Source organism: Typopeltis vanoorti, chromosome 9 (assembly GCF_054136105.1).
Source record: "Typopeltis vanoorti isolate ZY-2024b chromosome 9, IOZ_Tvanoo_1.0, whole genome shotgun sequence".
NCBI classification, from domain to species: Eukaryota; Metazoa; Arthropoda; class Arachnida; order Uropygi; family Thelyphonidae; genus Typopeltis; species Typopeltis vanoorti.
Window position 1 is genome coordinate 105396236 of NC_143557.1, and position 22553 is coordinate 105418788.

The 22553-nt window shown below is 37.4% G+C and overlaps 1 protein-coding gene across 2 annotated transcripts in view; it reads left to right on the forward strand.

The window, feature by feature from the left end:
- LOC150103377 (D-aspartate oxidase-like) overlaps window positions 1–22553 on the forward strand; it is a 160723-nt gene that overhangs the window by 62337 nt on the left and 75833 nt on the right. For both annotated transcript variants that reach the window (XM_090398110.1, XM_090398111.1), the window contains exons 4-5: window positions 1558–1637; window positions 8507–8572. In XM_090398110.1, the coding sequence (XP_090254236.1) occupies window positions 1558–1637; window positions 8507–8572 (146 nt within the window). The remainder of the gene's footprint in view (window positions 1–1557; window positions 1638–8506; window positions 8573–22553) is intronic.

Here is a 22553-nt window from a genome sequence, read left to right on the forward strand (position 1 = left end):
TCATCATCTCCAATTGCATGGGTGCTAAATTGCAACTTGTTGATTGATAGTCAACAGAAAATAATTTTCCATCATTCTGAACCTTCATTGAGTGCCTTGTACCTTTTGTACATGTTTATTATAATCCCACCCATGAATGGTAAAACTATGGCACATATTGTAATACTGTGGGTAGGCTGAGGATTGATTGCTATCACTGGTTACCATGCAGGACTAATCACTTTTGGTATTATTACAGAGTTTATTGTTGACTGTTCTACTGATTCATTAAACATTAATACACCACTGCATTAATGTTTAATGCAGATAATTTGATTTTTTTACTCTCCTATTAGGCAAAATGGAGAATTGTATATAATATTTGTTTTAGGGCATTTCATCAAGGGTCAGCATTAAGTCCGTTTCTGTTTAATATTGTGATGGAGGTGGTAACAGAGGAGGTGAGAGAAGATGCACCTTGGACAATGTTGTATGCAGATGACATCTTGCTGTGTGTAGATTCAAGAGAAGAAGCGGAAACTAAACTGGAAAGATGGAGAAAAGTACTGGAAGAGAGAGGTATGAGACTGAGCAGAAGTAAGACAGAGTATATGTGTGTTGCGCAGTGGGCGGTGGCCAGGAGACAGATCTGGAGCTGGAAGGAAATGTCATCAGGAAGGTGAGAGACTTTAGATACTTAGGTTCAACAGTGGAAGAAGATGGAGGAGCTGAGAAGGAAGTGGGATGCAGGATACAAGCGGGTTGGAGGAACTGGAGGGAGATGGCTGGAGTGTTATGCGATAAGAGGGTGCCGATCAATCTGAAAGGCAAAATTTATAGGACAGTAGTGAGGCCAGCTATGACATATGCTATAGAAACTGTGGCCCTGAGGAAAAATAACATCAGCAGGATGGAAGTAGCAGAGATGAGAATGCTTAGGTGGATGTGCGGTGTGACCAGAAAGGATCATCTGAGAAATGACTATGTCAGGGGAACAGTGAAAGTTACGAACTTAGGAGCAAAAATACAGGAGGCAAGGTTGAGATGGTTTGGTCATGTGATGAGGAGGGAGGACGAATATGTGGGAAGAAGGGTCATGCAGATGGATGTGCAAGGAAGGCGGAAGCGTGGGCGGCCAAAGAAGAGATGGAGGGAGCTGGTAGAAGAGGACTTGAAGATGAAGAACTTGGATGTGGTGACAGCCCAAGACAGGAAGGTGTGGAGGAGACTCATTATCAACAGTGACCCCACTTAAGTGGGAGAAGCTGTAGAAGAAGAAGAAGAAGAAGAAGAAGATTTGTTTTAGGGCATTTTTTCTCTATTGTGAACTCCTGGTGTAATGAACTTGCATATTGTTCCAAATTTGTCTTGTAGATATTTTGATTTCACTTTTCTGTATTTTTGATTTTTGTTATTTACAATTTTAATTAAGTTAAATAGGGTAAATGGCCCCGCCTACTCCCTATACGGGAACAAATAGGCATTAGCCAATTTTTTTTTTTTTTTTTACAATTTTATATTTAGTTTTTAAAATAGAACTTTATCGTGCTAATTATTTTTACATTTTTCTAATATTAGAATTCTATTCTTGAAGAATTAACACCAGACTACAGAGATCTCAGTCAGAAAGAGTTGAGCCTGTTTCCATTAGAATTTAGGTAGGTAACTTTTTTTTTAAAGAATAATTTCATAGATGTATTGCAATGGCGAATGGAAGTGCTGTGAACTGCACTTGTTAGCATAAGTGTTTTAATATTCTTTTGTGGTAGAAAGTATTAAGGCAGGCATAATAAGGATAAGGTGGGAGGCAATAATCATCTAAATTTGAAGTATTAAGTACAATCCAGGAAGGTGCATTGTTGGCAGTGAAAGCAAAAACACATGTGAATAGCTAACCAGTTTGGCTAAGAAAAGTCCCAGAGAAAGCTATTTTTATTCTATATGTGGCCAGAAGAAAGAAAGATTAAGGAGAGATGATTTATAGTAGTTGATGAAAATAGTGGACAGGTAATTACTTCAGAAGATGTAGTTGAAGTATTTACTTAGCAGTTTGTGCTAATGTGTTATTGGTAGCATGATACTGTGAATAGTTTAAGTGAGGACAAAATTATGTAGGGGGGGGGGGCAGATGGTGCATAATAATTAAGTAAACTCAATATTGATAAGCCAGTAGGACTTAATGAAATACCTCAACATGTTTTAGGGAATATTCCAGGCAAGTTTATGGCACTCTTGATGAGTTCTTATTATCTCATCACCTGAACAGTAAGAACGTTAGTGTCATTACCTGCTCGGAACATTCCTCAAAACCATGCTGAAGTATATCAGCATGGTTTATTGACTTGGGGGGGGGGGGTCCATGCATTTTTAATCTATTTTATGCTACAGTTTGGTTTTAAATACCTCCTGTAATTTATTATTTTTTTATGGATTTGGTTTATGATATTATACTTACCAACGATGTCTGATCAAAATTTGTTCCAAAAAAATTTTAACATTAACGAGATGAGAACAAGAAGATCAACCTCAAGGTATTGTCTGAATATACATAATTTATGTTGTTATACTTTCAAAGTATCTCTGAATATATATCATTTATGTTTTAATTTTTAGTCATAAATTAATAGCTTTAATGGAACATGTGCAGTAGACATATTATGAGGGGGGGGGGAGCTGAAAAGTTCTGATAAACAATTAGAGCAAAAATTATATTAAAACTACTGATATAACCACAAGAAAGAACATATCTTAAAACCCTTTACCCCCCATGTTTCATCATATTTTAATAATTTGTTCTTTTTCTTTTAGGATAAATAAGAAGACATGTCTGAGGTTTTGAAGAAATTCAAAGACACAGAGGTGCAAACCATCATCAAGTTTTACATGGTGCAAGAAAAGTTCACAACTGAGAATTCATTAAACTCTGTGTAAGACTTTAGGGGATTATGCCCCAGCATATCCAACAGTTGCCAGATGGGTGGCAACTTTAAAACTGGGCATCCTGAGAAAACAGATGCACCTATGTCAGGAAGACCTTCCACAGTGATCACATGTGAAAATATCGATGCAGTGCATGCCATGATTCTTGATGACAGACGAATAGCAGCCAAAAACATTTCAAAGACTGAGGATATCCAGGGAATGAGTTAGGATCATTATCCACCAACATGTGTACATGCAGAAGCTCTCAGCAAAGTGGGTCCCCAAATGTTGAAATGCTGAACAAAAGAGAGAACATGTGCTGGATTTTGAGTCATTTTGAGAAATCAAGGAATTCCACCTTGATTAGAACTGAAGAACATCAAGACTCTATTACATTTTTGGAATCTGACAAGTTTGGCCTTGACACCAGGCACAGAGTTCTTTGGAACTAGACAAAAATCCTCTTCACTCTAGAAAGTTTAAATTCGATCATTCAATCCCAAACTGATCGGACTGTATGCCAATATTCAAGTTTTAGGAAGCAATCACTATTAATTGTTCTTAAGTTTTTTTTTTAAATTCATAATTAATTTTAATTATTTTTTTTATTTATGCAACTTACTACAGTTGTTCCTTTGAACTCTAATAGGGTAATATCATGTACTTCAGCTGCGACTGAGACATGAGCTAATACAGGGTTTCCCAGACTTCTTGCTAAAGTGGAGCCCTAAAGGCAAGCAAAATTTTTTTGTGGAGCCCTCACAACTCAGTCTTTAAAATAAACATGAAAAAAGGAAGAAATCACCATTTTACAATTTAATGCTCCATAAATTTAAAAAATGTAAGTGCATTTTTATGACTACAGTGCAGTTGTTGTTTTGAACTGCAGAGTGTTTCAAAGTCTGGTATCACAGATATAACTTGTAGCATCATATCGTTTTCTGCATTTAGCCTGTTTCTATATTTAGTAGTTGCATATAGTGTGAACATCTTTTCACAGAGATATGTTTGCATGAATTAATGAATCACATTCAATTCATTAATTAAAAATAAATAAATAAGTGAATGTTTGTAAACAAAATTCATGGAGCCCTAGAATTTCACTTGTTGAGCTTAGGGCTCCGCGGAGCCCGCTTGGGAAACCCTGAGCTAATACACACATGATTTATGACTTGTTAGTCTGATTCATCTTTTGAATGTAGTTAACATTCTATCTCCTGAAGATGTCCACATAATGTTGGATGAAATATATTGGAGTTTTTGAATAAATTCTGTATAATTTTTGTTACATGTGTAAGCTGTGAAATTTACTTTAATTTATTTATAAATATCACAGGAATAAGCCAGTGCTTTTATACTAGGGCTGCCTCTTAAGAATATGAGCATTTGCTATATTGTATTTTAGTGGAGCCACATGAAAAAATTTCAGAAAGATAACATCTTATTGACTTTATTTGTTTTTTTTTCTATGTTGTGCCCATACATGAGAGGTGTTGGTTGGTCAACTTGCAGTACATTAGTACCTTATATGGAAAAGTTAGTTAATAACAGACCGAGGCTTCAAATTCCGTATCAATCTTTGTACTTGGAATTAGATTAGAAAGACTGGTGAAGACTAGGATTCAGAATGTTAGATCCTGAATGGAGAACTTTACAAGTAAATTCTTTATTCAGGATTTAACATGATAAATATTACTAATTAAGGAGATACCTGCACATCAGCTAATAATTATGAAAAATTTCTTTATGTTATGTAATAATATGTAGTCCATATGTGCCATATATTGAAATTTATTCTTGTATAACTAAAATGAGGGGCAGAGAATTTTGTGTCAGAATAGTAAGAATTATGCAAGGGAATTGTTAAGTTATTTGTAAATCCCATTAAGCTGTCTAGTACATTACAAAATTTCCAGAAAGATAATAAGTAGTAATCCGGAATAATCGCACATATAATCTGTATGAGTCGAGCATAGCGATGGAGGTTGTACCTACACAGAAAGTTACATCAGAATGACTACCTTGAATAGGGGTAACCTAACAGATTAGGGAGAGTGTAGGATCACCCAAGGGGCATAAACGATGGGGTTCGTGGGTAAAAAACACATCGAATAGAGGGCACCTGAAAGGGTGAATAAAAGACGATGAGTGCCATATTACAGGCCTTTTTTCTTCTTCGGACCCTGGATTCCAGTTTTTGGAGTTTTTTGTCGGGGGGGGGGATTCGTGAGCAGGCGGTGGGTCAACTACTGTGATGTTGGACGACGAGGGCTATTCTTGAGAACGCTTGAAGGTTTCCAAGCGAAGCTGATCATGTTACGACGGGCTATGCAGAATCGAGCCTTTGAATAAAGTCCCATCGAGGAGAACGGAGAAAATTTCCTGTGGAGCGGTAGACAGCACGCCACAGTCTGGAAATGATTCAAAGAAAAGCGTAGTGCATCGCCAGGCACAAAGACGGCCGATAACTATACAGTAAGGTAATCCAGATCTAAATGAGATGGCGGCATGAAATCAGAAAGGATCCGGTAATGTAAAGAATTTCATTCTATGTTAAAAATCGCTTAGAAGAATAAGAAATTTGTGTGTACTGTAAACTAAGGACACTAATAGAGAACTTTTAAGTGAGAATTTGATTGAATTAGTTAAGACCACGTGGAACAAAGAAGAATTGTTGATAGGCAGTATTTTGATTGAGAATGGCTAGGCTTGACTAATGAAATTTAGAATTAAGATGGTTATTGATAGAGTATTAATGAAAGTGTTCAATGTGTGTTCTGTGAATAACTTGTGAAAGGAATTATATCCTAGTAGTGTTATGCTTACACTTAATCTTATCCTTTCGTAATTGAAGGATTTAGCTTACTCAAATTCATTGTTGTGATTTAGTATGAACCTTAACTTAGAGTGAGTTTTGTTCTATTGAGTATTTGAATTTTCTTAACTGTAAATGTTTTATGCTTTTCCAATAAACATGTTTTGTACCTTATACCTGAGTTTATGCCTGAATACGAATTCAAACCACCACTCATGAAATAGAACCTTTTGGCGGGAAGGAATTAGATATTATTGCTTAAGTGAGATTCAGGTCACTTAAGCAATAAGGTGCTAACTGAATCTGCACAGCGCTAGCATAAGATTAATAATTGTGTGTATCCCTTTAGAATTTAGAATTATTTCCCGGAACAAGAGTCTCTTCTGTTATAGGATATTGGCTGGCGCAGCATAAAAATAAATTTTGCCAATATCTGAAAAGGAAATAGTACTGAATTAATATTTTAAGGGCACAACAGTAGATTAGAAAGCGGGCTATTTAGAGGTAGAACAAGGTATCATATAGAGAAAACAACGACATAACAAGGATTTACTGATCACAGCAGGATTCTCTGTACAAGCTGCAAATGTGTTTGTCATGAGGTAATCATCTTTTAGCAATTTACTTGCATATTAAAAAAAGATGAGAGATGAATTGAACCAAGAGGATATATAGTAATATATATAGATTTTGCAGAGGCTTTTGACAACTTGCTGCATAACAAGTCGGTGTTTAAATTAGGATGGTTGGTTGAAGTTTTGGTAACAGATTGGTGAGTTGGATAGGAGATTGTCTCATGGGATTAAGTTATATGTGGAGTAGCAGTATCCCAAAAGAGGAAAATCAGTAATGATATGCTACAGGATTCTCTGTACAAGCTGCAAATGTGTTTGTCATGAGGTAATCATCTTTTAGCAATTTACTTGCATATTAAAAAAAGATGAGAGATGAATTGAACCAAGAGGATATATAGTAATATATATAGATTTTGCAGATTTTGATTTGTTTTAAGGTCATTAAAATATAAATTAAATTACTGTTTAATTTATATGTTAATGATATTGTGATACTGCTTTGGGATAAGAAATGTGGAAATACAAAGTCTGGGAGAACTGCCAAGATCAAAACTCATACTGTAACTCTCCAGGAAGATTCGAATAGTATCTTCATGGATAGATAAGTAACATTTATAGTTCATTGTTGCAAAGTGTAAATTTTTGAAAATTGAAATGCAAAGCTGGTATGATTTCTGTTCACTTAGAAGTGATGCATTGAATAGGGAGATCAAATACTTCTGAATGATGTTTAACAAAGACTTGAAATTTAGCAACTGATTATGAGGACATCCTAATGAGTTTTCGAAATGATGAGAATTGACATGTTGAAATTAAAAAAAGTTGCAGTTTCTGTATAATACTATGATCAGGTTACCTTTTGGACTATAGTGTGCATGTTTAGTCCTCAGCTTTTAAGGTAACTATGAGATTTTGGAAAGAGTCTAGTGAAGAGTGACTAAGGTGGTAGCAGATCTCTGGAATGGTGGATAAGTGAAAGGATTGAGGGAATTTCTGCAAAAGCCTGGTGAACAGGACAAGAAGAAATGAAGTATGATTGAGACATATAAGTTAATGGTTGGTTTGTATCAGGTTAATGTGGAAGAGATTTTTCACAGAGCAGAGGGCCCATCAACAGTACAAATGCTGGCCATTTGTGGAATTTATACAAAGATGTGATCAGTTTGTATAGAGCAGACTTTTTTTTTTTAAGAAAGTGGTGGATGAGTATAGTGAATTTGTACTGCACTTATTCATCCATCTATGTAACGTAATTACCAGGAAACTAAATGTATAAATTATATATTTACTTTAATCCTTTATACAAGTGTAAGCAAACAAAGTTTGCGCCTGAATTATCTTCAGGACTAGGGAAACTCGTAGCAAAGGTGCCCTAGTCCTGAAGATACTTCAGGTGCAAACTTTGTTTGCTTACACTTGGATAAAGGATTAAACTAAATATATAATTTATAGTCTAACCAAGTGAAAAAAAAAACTTCCAACCTCCTTCTCTAATCCAGAGTAATTTAATAAGGTGTGACACCTTTTGACAACTCGCATAGGTAAACGTGACTTCTGCATTGCTTCAACCTTGGTATCACCTCTGGATCTGGCTCCCACTGAAGAGACATCATTAAAGGTCAAAACCAGTCTGGGTAGTAATCCTTCCCATAATGTATAGCATTATATGTCTGCAAGGAGATGTGCTTTGCATTATGGGATACTAAGGCAAGTGATGTGAAGCTTTATCCACCTTTGCTACGAGTTGCCCTAGTCCTGAAGATACTTCAGGCGCAAACTTTGTTTGCTTATATTTGGATAAAGGATTAAACTAAATATATAATTTATAGTCTAACCAAGTGAAAAAAAAAAAAGAAAAAAAAACTTCCAACAAGAAACTAAATGTATTTTACTAGTGATTAGGTGAAAATGGATATTATAATCAAGAACTTAACATGCTTAGGTAGTAATTTGAAAACTCTTTATGGGGTTGTCACCAGGTCCATTGAAAGTCATTTGTGGAAATCCAAACAATGTTAGAAACTTCACTATATATTAACTAAATGAAAACTTAGCAGTTATATTAAAATTGTTCACAAGAATCTGTTTATGAATTATGTGATATTTCAAGCATACTGTTTAAGCTGAAGATGGATTTGTATCGAACAGTTATTAAGCATGACAAATCAATAATCCATATTGTGTGTGTATTTATTATTATTATTTTTATTATTAGGCATGGAGTATTTTACACCACCTTTGTCATAGACTGTAGATATTATCTCCTTTGGATGAAGAATAAGTAAGAACATTTTTTATTTTCAGTTAATATTTTTAAAATGTGTAGACTAAGAACAATTTTTTTTAACTAGATGTGAATATGGCAAGTATAATTTAGGTGGAGCATGAATTTTTTTGCATATTGTTGAATTTTAAAAATTTACTTATGGTTAATGCAGTAAATGAGCATTAATTACTCATTGAATTTATGTCAAAATTATAAATTAAATGATACAAAAAAAATTCAAATTGATTCTGTAATCAAATAAAACATTTCCAAATTAGTAATCAATACCATATTTTAAAGATTACACACACACACACACACACACACACACACTAAAGATGTGTGCATACATCTTTAGTGTATTTGGAGAAATCTGATTAAGGAATAGTTCAAAGTGTTGGTGAGAATGATGAGTATTATTTATATTCTAGTGGATAGGTTAAAATTTTTGTTAGATCATTAGATTACTGACAGCATATAGTGCAGCTTCCATTCCAACTTGGTCTCTGAAGTATGATAGTAAAGCTACATTACAAAGGAGAAATTTCTTTGAAATTAGTTTTATTGTTTTTAGTGTGCATTCTCTCTCAAGATGCTATGTAACAAGCAGGGAAATATAAGAATACATTAATCCTAATTTTTATGCTAAACTACATTAATCTACCATTTATTTACCATTCAAAACAGCAGCCCTTGAATTTATCGACTTACATGTCAACCAACTTCTTGTAAAGTACCAAATAATTATGCTTCAATTACCAGAACAGCAAATTGCATTCCCAGTATAGTTAGATAAATGGTGGATTACTGTACTAATCTTATTTTTAGCATGTCTAATGTATGTTTTACTAAAAAAAAAAAAAAAAAAGTTCAGTTTTGAATTATGTTAAACAGTGAAGAAATAGAAATAATGAGATTATGTTTCTACTGCACAAGACCTTTATTAGGCCATATATGAACTGCCTACTATGTTTTATGGAATCTAAGAGATTTTAGACACTGAAGAGATTGAGGGAGTATGTATTGCGATTGCAAAGAAGTATTTTCATTTTTCGATTGTAATCTTAAATTGTAAATACCATTGTAAATAACTGTTTTTATTTTGGTTTAATGACTTCAGGACTTTTAATTCTCATAGCGGGATTATTTGAGATATGTGTGGAAGAGTGAAAATGATGAAAACAAATAATGTGGATATAAAAGAGGTAATGAAAGACCTGCGAGTGGCATTGTATGGCAATTCAATTATTAAAGGTGTGCTGGATGAGAGGATGCACAAAGTATGTTTTACTGGAGATAGAAGGAGTAGTGATTGAGGCATTAGATATGAGAGGTAAGTGAGCAAAAGAGTTGGTATTGTAGTAGGTACAAATGACTTGACTGTGAACAAAAATATGCCAGATTGGATATCAGGAGTTTGTTGAGATGGATAAAAGAGAATAGTGTGATAGGAAAGGTAGTAAGCATGTTGCCCAGGTATGACAGTAGTGAGATGAGGCTGAGAGCAAGGATTGTGAATGATGTATTAGCAGAAATGTCTGAAGAGAAAGGAGTGCAGTTTGTTAATGTGTGGAATGAGTTTGAAGGATGAAGTGAACTGTATAGGAGTGATGGACTGCATTTGAGTGATTTTGGTGTGTGTGAGTTGCTTGGAGAGACTGCTGCTGCTGCTGGAAGGTAGAGAAATGAGTGCAAAGAATGAATCTGATCAAGTGGAAAGCAATGTGGAAGAACGGGAGAGTAAGACAAGAGAGAGAGAGAGATTGAAGAGGTGGTTGTCAATGAGGAAGTGAGCGGCATGAGTATACAGAATGAGAGAACAGATGTGCAAGACAGACAGGGAGGCTCAGAGTGGACAGAGGAAAACAGTGTGAGAAAGGTAGATACTCCAAGAGGATGCGAATGCATGTTCACACAAAGAGGGAAGGGGATGACCTGGGATCAAGGGAAAACAGTTAGATTTCAAGAAAGTTCTAAGATGAATAAGGAGAAAAAGAAATGGCTCGAGTTAAGCATGGAGAAGTCACATCAAATAACTGGTATCAGTGGAACTAGCTATAGATCCAGTAATAAGATTGTATTTGTATACAAATGCTAGAAGTGTAAGAAACAAGGCAGATGAAAGGGTTGCATTAATTGAGTCTGTTCATGCAAAAATTGTTGGAATAAGTAAGACATGGTTGGATGAGGAAGACATCCTGACAGGAATAGAGATGGAAGGGTATGATGTTTTTTGTGAGGATAGAAAGGGTAAAAAGGAAAAGGGTATGCTATTGATGATAGAGAAAGAGTTATGTCCATAACAAAGTAGAGATGCAAGAGGGGAAATAGTGGTTTTGAGGCAGTATGCTGTGAGATAGAGGTGAATAGAATGAAATAATTAGCTGGATGTTGTTATAGACCTGGTAATGTGGATGGTAGTGACGATGAAATGTATAATCAAATTAGCCAAGCAAATAAGAAAAGGGTGATCATTATGGGCGATTTTAATTATGGCAATATAGACTGGGATGATGAGATAGCAACTAGAAGTAAAGAAAATGAGTTTCTTGAGATTTTGAGGAACAACTACCTCAGACAGTATGTAATAGAGGGCACACGAGGATCGAGGATCTTGGATTTGGTGAAAGTGACCATGAAGTGATTTCCTGGATGGGTGCCAGCAGTTTGAGGACTTCTGTGAGAAAAGGGTATATGTGGAACTACAAGGCTGGTAATTATGAGGAGCTCAGGAGACAGCTTGCAGGTATAGCATGGAATCAGGAGTTAGCTGGAAAAGAGATCGGTACAGCTTGGGGGGGGGTATTCAAGAACAATCTAGTAGAAGCAGTGTCTAAATGTATTTATTTGAAGAGTCAGAAAGTGAAATAAGGTAGGTGTGAAATGGATGAATGAAGAGATTACGCATGCGATATAGAGAAAAAAAAAAGCATCATGGAGGCAGCATAAGAGAAGTGGTAATAACCAATTCCATGAGGATTACAAAGACCAGTCAAGGAGGGTGACTTGGTTGGTAAGGGTAGAAAAAGTGAGTATGAGCTGCAGTTATCTAATGAAGCCAAAAAGAATCCTTGTGAGTTCTTTCAATATGTAACCAGCAAAAAAAAAAAAAAGAATGACTATGGAAGGATGATACTGACTGGAGAAAATGGTATAAATAATTGCTGAGGAAGATTAGTGAAGATACTTAATGAGCAGTTCATAAAGGTCTTTCATTCTTGTGAATGTGACATCATGGAGAGATTAAGAGCAGTTGATGATGGGCAGGAGAGACTGAGTAAGTGAGTAAGAGGTGTATGGGGAATTGAGAAAACTTGATGTTAATGAGGCTGTGGGACATAATAATATATCACCATGTATTCTGAAGGAATGTGCCAGGGAGTTGACATCTGCCTTCACATATTTTTTAATATGAGCCTTGCACTGGGTCGAGTTCCAAAGGAGCGAAAGGAGAGCAAGATTGTGCTGCTTCATAAGTGAGGTGATAGAACTCGAGCATCAAATTATAGGCCTATCTGTGTGTCAGGTGTTGTGATTAAGTTGCTGGAGAAGCTGGTGAGAACTAGGATCCAGAATTGGGTTGATAACAATGGTATTATCATTGATGGACAGCATGGATTTGCTAAAGGAAGGTCATGCTTTAGTAATTTACTTACTTATTACAATCAGGTGACAGCTTCCTTGGACAGAGGAAAGGAGAGGGTTATACAGTAGTAGTATACTTAGATTTCACAAAGGCTTTTTGTATGATAGATACCGTGTGAATGTCGAATAGTTGTTCTTGACATGATGTTAGGGCCTCCCTTGATGAGTATATCGACTCCTTGGAGTTGCCCGTAATAATAATAATAATTACCGCATGATAAGTTGATAGTCAAACTAGAGCGGACACGGTTGGATATTCAATTGGTGCTTTGAATCGGAGACTGGCTATCTGATAGGTATCAGCAAGTTGTGTATGGAGGAGCAATATCCAGGAAGAGGAAAGTCACTAGTGGTGTGCCTCAGGAATCTGTTTTAGGGCCATTGCTGTTTAACTAGTATGTTAATGATATTGGCAAGGATTTGGATGGAGATATTCAGTTGTTTGCAGATGTGCAAAGTTGGGACCAACTATGAAGAGTAGAGAAGATGTTGTGGTCTTACAAGAAGATTTGAATAAATCGAGTGAATGGGCACAGGAAAGAGGGATGTGAGTTCAATGTTGCAAAATGTAAGGTTTTAAAATTTGGGAAACAAAGTTGGGATGTGGAATTTATGCTTGGTGGGGTTATATTGTTGGAAGTGGAGGAAATAAGAGATCTTGGGGTGGCAGTGGATAAGGATCTGAAATTTAGGGGACACATTGCCAAAATTATGAGGACAACACAAAGAATTCTAGGAATGATGTTGTGGACACTGACTTGTAGAAGTAAGTAAGGAGATTCTTGTTCTATTTTATAGGGCTTTGATTAGGCCATACATGGACTACTGTGCACAGATTTGGGAACCTGGTTTTTAAAAGGGCAAAGAGATGTTGGAAATGATCCAGAGGCAACTGACTAAGGTAGGTTCTAATCTGTGGAATGTCAAATATGAGGAAAGGTTGAGAAGACACAATTTACTGAGTCTAGTGGATATGGAGAAGAGGGGGTGATATGATAGAAACGTACAAGTTAGTAAGGGGTTGTTATAGAATCAGTGTTTTAGAGGTTTTACAGAACATGGTGGGAGATCAGGGGAGAACCAGAGGTCATCCCTGGAAGTTGTATAAAGAGGGTGTGAGCATTGGGAGTGAGAAGCAGGTTTTTTTTCATGCAGAGTTGTGAATGATTGGGATGCCTTGCCTGAGAGTATGGTGTCTTCAGATAAGTTTGAATGTGTTTAAGGCATGGATGAGCTGTGTTTATGACAAAAGGGACCTTCTAGATGAGTCTGTGACTCCATTGGTCTTGGGTAATAATAATAATAATAATAAAAATCTGGCCTGGCACAACATGGTGTTGAAGACACTAACCTCAGGATCTGATGGAAAAACCCCAAGCTGCTGCATAGATCCATATATAAACATGAATTTTTATACAAAGAAAGTGCTGAAGCTCTACTTTGTAGACCTAACATGAATCATAGCGACTACCTCACTATTCCAAAAGTGTGGGAAATTGTTATCCTCAGTTGTATTAAATAAATTATAATATCTTATTACTAAATCACTTAAGGAATTGACAACATAGATAAGAATATAAATTAAATTACACTTTAATAAATATTTCCGATATTTTGGCAACGTCACATTGCCATCTTCAAAAGGAACTTACAAAAAAGGCACGTGCACATAGGTACTACAACACAGTAACTGAGAATGAAGTGATGAAGCTATTGTTCTCCTAAAAGTCCTGATGGTGCCCCTAGTGGGCTGAGTAGGTGTTCTTGGCCGTGGGCTGAAGGTCTGCTGATGTAAGCCTCCCAAATTTGGGGCAGTCTCATACAACCAAATTTGTCGAGGTTTGGAGAGTTTCTTAGGGCTGATGCTGATTCCATGAATAGTCTTTAGAATTTGTATTTGCTACAGTGTATTACTGTAGCTTTCTTCCACTGTATTCTGTGGCGTGTATCCAGAGCATGGTCTGCAAGACCAGAGTGGCTGTACTTGTGAAAACGGATGTAGTCCTTGTGTTCAGAAATTCTGATATTCGCTGTCCTGCCTGTTTGGCCAAAGTAAGATCAGCTTTGATGTCTCCTCCTTATTAACAAATGTCCCACTCAAGGAAACTTTAGAGCTAATCCAAGCTAAATTTTCTCCCGATATCTCAACCCAACTTCAGTTCACATGAACTCAGGCTATTTCGTTTGGCAGGGAAAATTCTACAAACAAATCGAGGAGACAGTCATAGGTTCACCACTCTCCCCACCCTTGGCCAATTTCTTTATGGAGACCTTTGGAGAAAAAGTCTTAGCCTCAGCCCCACAAAAACCAACCATATGGCTTCGCTGTGCTGATGATGTGTTTGCTATTTGGCCACATGGCTCTGATATACTCCTCTCCTTCTTAACACACTTAAACAACCAACACCCCAGAATCAAATTCACCCTGGAAGAGGAAAAAAAAACAACCGCTTCCTTTCTTAGACACACTAGTCACCCGCCAGCCTGATGGAACCTTGGTTTTCTTAGTCTATAGAAAACCCACCCATACAGACAGATACATTCACCAACAATCCCACCACCCCTCCTCGCAACAATATGGAGTCATTAAGACACTACACAACAGGGCTAAACTTATCTGTTCAAATGACAATGCCCTAACCACAGAACCCACATTCTCAACACTTTCTCAGCCAATGGCTACCCCCCCCCCCCCCCAAAAAAAAAAAATCCAAAAAATATTGAAACCAGTAAACCACAACCCCCCCCCCCCCTCACAACAAGGATTACTCTAAATCCATCACCATACCCTATATCCGAGGCACCTCGGAAAAAAATTACAAAAATCCTAAAAAAACATGACTTAACTTCTTGTTACAGACCATATAAAAAATTGGCATCCCTTATCTGCTCTACTAAAGACCCCCCCCCCCCCCTAGAACCACCTGGTGTATACCCTTGCAGCTGTAAGCTGTCCTACTTTGGCCAAACAGGCAGGACAGCAAATATCAGAATTTCAGAACACAAGGACTACATCTGGTTTCATCAATACAGCCACTCTGGTCTTGCTGACCATGCGCTGGATGCCTGCCATAGAATACGGTGGAAGAAAGCCACGACAATACACCGTAGTAAATACAAATATGAAAGGCTTTTCATGGAATCAGCTTCAGCCCTAAGAAGCAATCCAAACCTCAACAAATTTGGCTGCATGAGACTGCCTCAAATTTGGGAAACCTACATCAGAAGACCTTCATCCCAATCGCCCAAGAATACCAACATTGCCTGCTAGGGGCAGGCACCATCAGGACTTGAGGAGAAATAATAGCTTCCTGCTTCTTCCTCACTTACTGTTTGTTGTGCCTGCGTGCACGTCTTGTTCTTAAGTTCCTTGAAAATGGCAATGTGACGTTGCCGAAATATTGAAGTATATTAAAATTTATTTTAATATATATCCTAATTTACGTTGTAACTTCCTTAAATTATTTAGTAAAAAATGCATAACCAACGTCTAAGCCTTTCCACGAGAATTAATACCATGAGTGGGCTAAAGAAGTTTCTATTTTTATAAATTTTTTTATTTTTATTTATTTTTTACCTAATCCCGAAATCCTGCTCTAGAGCCCAAACATAGTACTTTCGGGCCACTTCAGGTCTGCAATAAGTAGGACAGTGGTCTTGTATACCAGGCAATTACATTCATCACCATACAGCCTGTTGGTTGGAGAGCAGATATGCTAACGACATCTGGCTGACCAAATTCAGTATGCAATAGCGCTTTCAAAAGCTTTCCTGCTCAATTAAGCACATTCACTCAAACTTAATATATTTACATTTCTTCAAAATGTATTCTAAACTCCTCTTCCCTGGCCATTCTTTCAGTTTTATAAGATCATTCTGAAGTGATTTGAAGTCATCTGGACAATAGATAACTTGGAGTCCTCATTAACATTTAGATAAAATCTAAAATCTAGATATTTAATTAAAATTAAATGAATTGGGTTATAGCTATTGCCACAGTCTGTCTTCCTCATGTCTCTTCTTAAAAAGTTAGAGATTTTCCATGACTTACTGACCCTTTACAAAACCATGTTGCATGCTGCTCATTGAGTGATGTCTTCAAGGATGAACCAGATATAGTACCTAATTTTTCCATTATTTAACTTCATTTGTCTTCATTTTAAAGACTTCTGTTGTATGAGGATAAGATTAAATATAATGCCAGTATTAAACCTCATAGAACAAGATGACTGTAAAAAAAATATATATATATTTATTTTCATGCTAAACTAGTTTTGTGAAATAACTTTTTTCACATCTTCAAGAGATAATGGTGAATAAAACAAAGAATAAAGCTACAAGCAGGTAACCGTCACAATATTCTTTATTTAAAAGAAACTTCTTTATTAAAAAAAAAAAAAAGACTAACAATGGATGGGTGCATGTGTTATGTAGTAACTTGATAGCTAATTGCAACTAGATAACTGACTATTGTTTTACTTCAGGGCTCTATACTTGGGTTCAGCTGTTTAATTTTTATAGCATGGTTGGCCAAGTGGTATCCACTTTCTAGCCAAAAGGCTGCATGTTTGAATCCCACTGTGGGCATGGATGTTTGTGATTGTCTGTGAAAATACTATTGGTGGTATTTTCACAGACAATCACATTCTTAAATGATTTAAGAATTTAATTAGACCTTCAGTCCACTCTATTTTACTATACTTAATTGTTTACTGTGTGATACATGAACTTTAAATCACTCTAAATCTCACTTATGACCCTAAAGGATCATTACTAAACTCATCACTCCTAACATGAATCGCTTCAGGACAGGAAACTTAGTGGTGGCTTCACCCAGTGACAGACAAAGACCAGCCATTGAGTAGAGCCTCTCTACTCTCCAGAAGGTATGTTTATGTGCAGGAATACCTCTCCCAAAACTCATGCGATCCCTAAGATTACCCAACAATGAGTGATCCAAAGGATCGTTTAACTCGTAGTAGTTACACTCACTTATAGGCTCACTCCACCACTGAGCAGAGCGGCTAATATCTCAGGGAAAGCAACCACTTCAGCACAAAAGTACATCAGTGGGAACCAGACCTAGAAGGGATACCAAGGTAGATGTAATGCAGAAATCATATATTTCCTATATACAAATAGTGAAAAGATGTATCACTTATTATTAAATTATTCTGCATTAGGGATAGATGTTGCAAGTTTTTTTCACTTAGTTTAACTGTATTTAACTATTAAAGTTGCCAAGAAATTATATTCTTGGTTTAACCCTTTATCCTAGCGTAAGCAAACAAAAAGTTTGTATGTCAAGTTTCTTCACAGCTGAGTTACTTATATGTAGAGGATGATGATTTCATATCATTATCCTCTACATATTTGTTGCTCTCTCCTTTCTATCATCCAGTCTGTTACTGTGACTGTCCTTTCATAATCCCTCTCCAAATTTCCTTAATTATGTGACAGCAGTTATGGTTTTACCAAATGGCTAAGATATGCAAATCAGAACAAATGGGGATGGCTTTGACACTGGCTATGTGGATAAGAGGTGGCTGCTGGATAGATATCAAAAAAGTGGTATATGGAGGGACAGAATTGAGGTAAAAACAGGTGACTAGTGGTGTGCCACAAGGTTCAGTGCTGGGATACTAAGGCAAGTATCCCATGACGGAAAGCACTCATCCTTTTGGGTGTGTATAATGCTATGCATTATGGAAAGGGCCACTGCTGGTTTCGACCTTTATTGAGGTCTCATCACTGGGAACCATACCCAGAAGAGATACAGAAAAGGTAGAAGTAATCCTTTTCTCCTAATTTCAACCATGGTAGTTTATTTTTTAACCTTCACACACTAGCTTTGAAAAATGTGAAATCCTTCAATCATATTTTGAAGACAATTTTTTGCTGTTTCCACTGACATCCTGGCTGGTCTTTGTTGCTCTCTCCTTTCTATCGTCCAGTCTGTTACTGTGACTGTCCTTTCATAATCCCTATCCAAATTTCCTTAATTATGTGACAGCAGTTATGGTTTTACCAAATGGCTAAGATATGCAAATCAGAACAAATGGGGATGGCTTTGACACTGGCTATGTGGATAAGAGGTGGCTGCTGGATAGATATCAAAAAAGTGGTATATGGAGGGGCAGAATTGAGGTAAAAACAGGTGACTAGTGGTGTGCCACAAGGTTCAGTGCTGGGATCACTACTGTTTAATTTGCACATGAATATATAGGAAATATCATGGAGGTGGCTAAAGGTGTAGAATTTTCAATTAAGACAGGGTATGTGTGGAATTACCGGGCTGGTAAGTATGACAAGCTTAGGAGTTTGCTTGGTTCAGTGCCATGGCATGTAAAACTGCAAAGGCTGGATGTTGATAGTGCATGGGAGGTGGTTAAGGAGTGTTTGCAGGAGGCAATGGTGACTGTATACCTAAAGTCCGAATAGTAAATCAAGTAGGGGGTTAAATGGATGAATAACACCATTAAGCTTGAGCTGCAAAAAGAAACAACTGTGGAGGGAATTTAAGGAGAAAGGTGACCCGCAGGCACATGAACGGTGTAAAGCGTAGGCCAGAAGGGTAACGAGTGTGGTAAGAAAGAAAAAGCGGATTATGAAAGAACATTGGCCATGCAGGCTAAAGAGAATCCTAAACAGTTTTTACGATATGTTGCAAGTAAAAGGAAAAATGTACATGGCAGAATGATTTTAAAGAATGCCGATGGTAGGGAGGTAACCAAATCAGTTGATTTAGTGGAATTACTGAGCGAGCACTTTGCAAGAGTATATCATCCAGGTGGTGACATTGCAGGAATGAAGGAACAAATGGATGGTATACCAGCTCGTGTCATACGTGAAGTGGCTAAAGAATTGTCAGTGCCCTTGACCATTTTGTTTAATTGGAGTCTCAGGTCTGGGTTAGTCCCGAAGGGGTGGAAAGAGGGAGAAAATAGTTCCACTGCATAAAGGAGGTTCCAAGTCTGCTGTTGTAAATTACCGACCGATCAGCATATCAGGAATTGTTGTCAAGGTCTTGGAGAAAATAGTCAAGAGGAGAATACAGGAATGGATAGATAAAAATGGGATACTGTATGGGGGACAGCATGGTTTTGTGAAGGGTAGATCATGCCTCAGTAACTTGCTCACGTTTTATAACACAGTGACAGCTGAACTGGATAAGAATAATGGGTTTACAGTGATCCTACTGGACCTTGCTAAGGCCTTTAACAGGATACATGTGTTACGAGAATTAGCGCCTCCTCTAACCAGGCTGTTTAATTTAAGCCTCAGTTCTGGTAAAGTACCAGTAGAGTGGAAAGAGGGGAAAATAATTCCACCACACAAGGGAGGCTCCAAGACTGAGGTTGCAAATTATAGACCAATCAATATATCTGGGTGGTGGTTAAGGTTTTGGAGAAATTGGTAAAAATTAGACTTCAGGACTGGGTGGACAGCAATATGATACTTTATAAGGGACAACATGGTTTTGTGAATGGTAGGTCTTGCCTCAGTAACTTGCTTACTTTCTATGATAAAGTAACAATAGAGTTGGATAAAGGAAATCCTTACTCAGTGATACTGCTGGACTTTGCAAAGGCATTCGACAAGATTCCACACGGAACTCTGTTGCATAAATTAGAGCAAATAGGTATGGATCCGAAGCTGGTTATATGGATTAGAGGATGGCTGGTCGATAGATATCAAAGAGTGGTTTACGGAGGAGCTGAGTCTAGGAGAAGGCAAGTGACTAGTGGTGTACCTCAAGGCTCAGTGCTTGGTCCTCTATTGTTTAATTTGTTCATCAATGATATTGGGAATACTTTGAAGGGAAATGTCCACTTGTTTGCTGATGATGCAAAATTGGGAATAGCGATGGTCAATTCAGATGATGTAGATATCTTGCAGGATGACTTGAATAGGCTGGCGGTATGGACTAAAGTAAATGGCTGTCAGTTTAATGTGGCTAAGTGTAAGGTGATGCACTTCGGGAGGATGACATCGCATGCTGTTTACTATATTAACGGAACTGAACTGCAAGAAGTTGACGAGGCAAGGAACTCGGGAGTCATTGTAGACAGAGAACTTAAGTTTAAAGGGCATATTACAAAGATAGCCAAAACATCACATCAAATTACATGGTTGTTGAAGAACACACTAACAAGCAGGGATAAGGAAGTTATTGTTCCACTTTATAAGGCATTAATAAGACTGCATTTGGACTATTGTGCACAGATCTGGTCACCTGGATTTCTTGGTGATGAAGAAATGGTGGAGAGGATTCAGAGGCGAGTTACAAAGATTGTTGCAGGTCTGTGGGATGTTCCCTACCAGGATAGATTGAAGATCTGTGGGCTCCAAAAACTCGCTGATAGACATAGGAGAGGAGATATGATAGAGGTATTTAAATTGTTTAAGGGATTTTACAGGATTGATGCTGATGAAATTTTTAAGACCAGTTCAGGAAGGGAGAGAACGAGGGGCCATTCCTGGAGATTATTTAAGAGTGTGGTTAACAAGGGTGTTAGGACTAGATTTTTTATTTGGAGGGTTGTGAAGGAATGGAATGCATTGCCAGAGGTGGTTGTGAATGCTTCATCTGTGAATGAATTTAAGGAGAAGTATGAAAGGTATTGTGTAAATAATGGTTAGTGTGTCAATGTCGGGTCTCCTGCAATGAGTCTTTTGACTCCATGGAGACACCGTTAGAATAATAATAATAATAATAATACCACACGGAATTCTAATCAGTAAACTGCAGCATATGGGGATGGATATGGGGAAAGTGGGTTGCAGAAATTTGTGGGTGAGATGGATAGGAGGGTGGTTGATGGAGAGATAGCAGAAAGTCGTTTATTCAGGAGTAGAGTCCTAAAGACAGCCTGTGACTAGTGGTGTGCCTCAGGGTTCTGTTCTTGGACCACTACTGTTTAATTTGTACATTAATGATATAGGAAAGGATCTGAGAGGAACTGTTCATTTGTTTGCTGATGATGCAAAGTTGGGTAGAGCAATAGTGAATGCACAGGATATCGAAAGTTTGCAGGATGATTTGGATAGTTTGGAGGGCTGGGCTAAGGAGAATGGATGTCAATTTAATGTGACAAAATGTAAGGTTATGCATTTTGGAGTGAAAAGATTAGCAGCAGTATACCACATTGGTGGAACTGTACTCCAGGAGATTGACGAGGCCAGGAATTTAAGTGTTGGTGGATAGGGAGTTGAAGTTTAGGGGCACATCGCAAAAGTGGCTAAATCAGCTTATCAAATCACTTGGTTGCTGAAAAATACTTTGATGAGCAGGGACAAACAGGTTATTGTTCCTCTGTATCGAGCCTTATAAGACCCCACCTTGACTACTGTGCCCAAATTTGGGTACCAGGGTTTCTTCTTGATGGGGAGGAGGTGGAGAGGATCCAGAGACAAGTGGACAAGATGATAGCAAGTCTGTGGAATAAACCTTATGAGAACAGGTTGAAGATTTGTGGGTTGCAAAAATTGGTTGATAGGCGGAAAAGGGGTAATATGATTGAGACATTCAAATTACTGAAGGGTTTCTATAAGATTAATTCAGAAGATATTTTTGAGAATAGGACTGGTGGTGGGAGGACTAAGGGCTATCCATGGAAGCTGGGCAAATGTGTGGTTAGCAAGGGTGTTAGAGCTAGGTTTTTTACTTGGAGAGTGGTGAATGAGTGGAATAAGCTGCCAGAGTCTGTTGTGGGTGCCATGACTGGAAATGAGTTGAAGGCGAAGTATGATGGATACTGTGTGAATGTTGAATAGTTGTTCTTGACATGATGTTAGGGCCTCCCTCGATGAGTCTAAGGCTCCTTGGAGTTGCCCGTACTACTAATAATAATATTCAGTTTGCTGATGATGCAAAATTAGGTATTGAAGTAGTTAATCAAAGCAATGTAGCAAGCTTTCAGGATGATTTAAATAGGCTCTCAGTATGGGCAAAAGATTATGGGTGTCAGTTTAATGTGGAGAAATGTAAAGCTCTGCATTTTGGGATAAATAGATTACAAGCTGTGTACCGCATTGATGGAACTGTACTCCAGGAAATAGATGAAGCTAGAGATTTAGGGGTGGTGGTAGTCAGAGTTAAAGTTTAGATGACATATTGCTGAAGTAGCCCATAAGATTACTTGGCTGTTGAAGACACACCAACAAGTAGAGATAAGGAAGTTATTCCTCTTTATTAAGGCCTTGACACATCCACATCTGGATTATTGTGCTCAGGTCTGATTACCTGGGTTTCTTTGGGATGAGGAAGCAGTGGAGAAGATTCAGAGTCAAGCAATCAAGATGATGAGTGGACTGTGGAATATTCCCTATGTGGACAGATTGAGGAGTG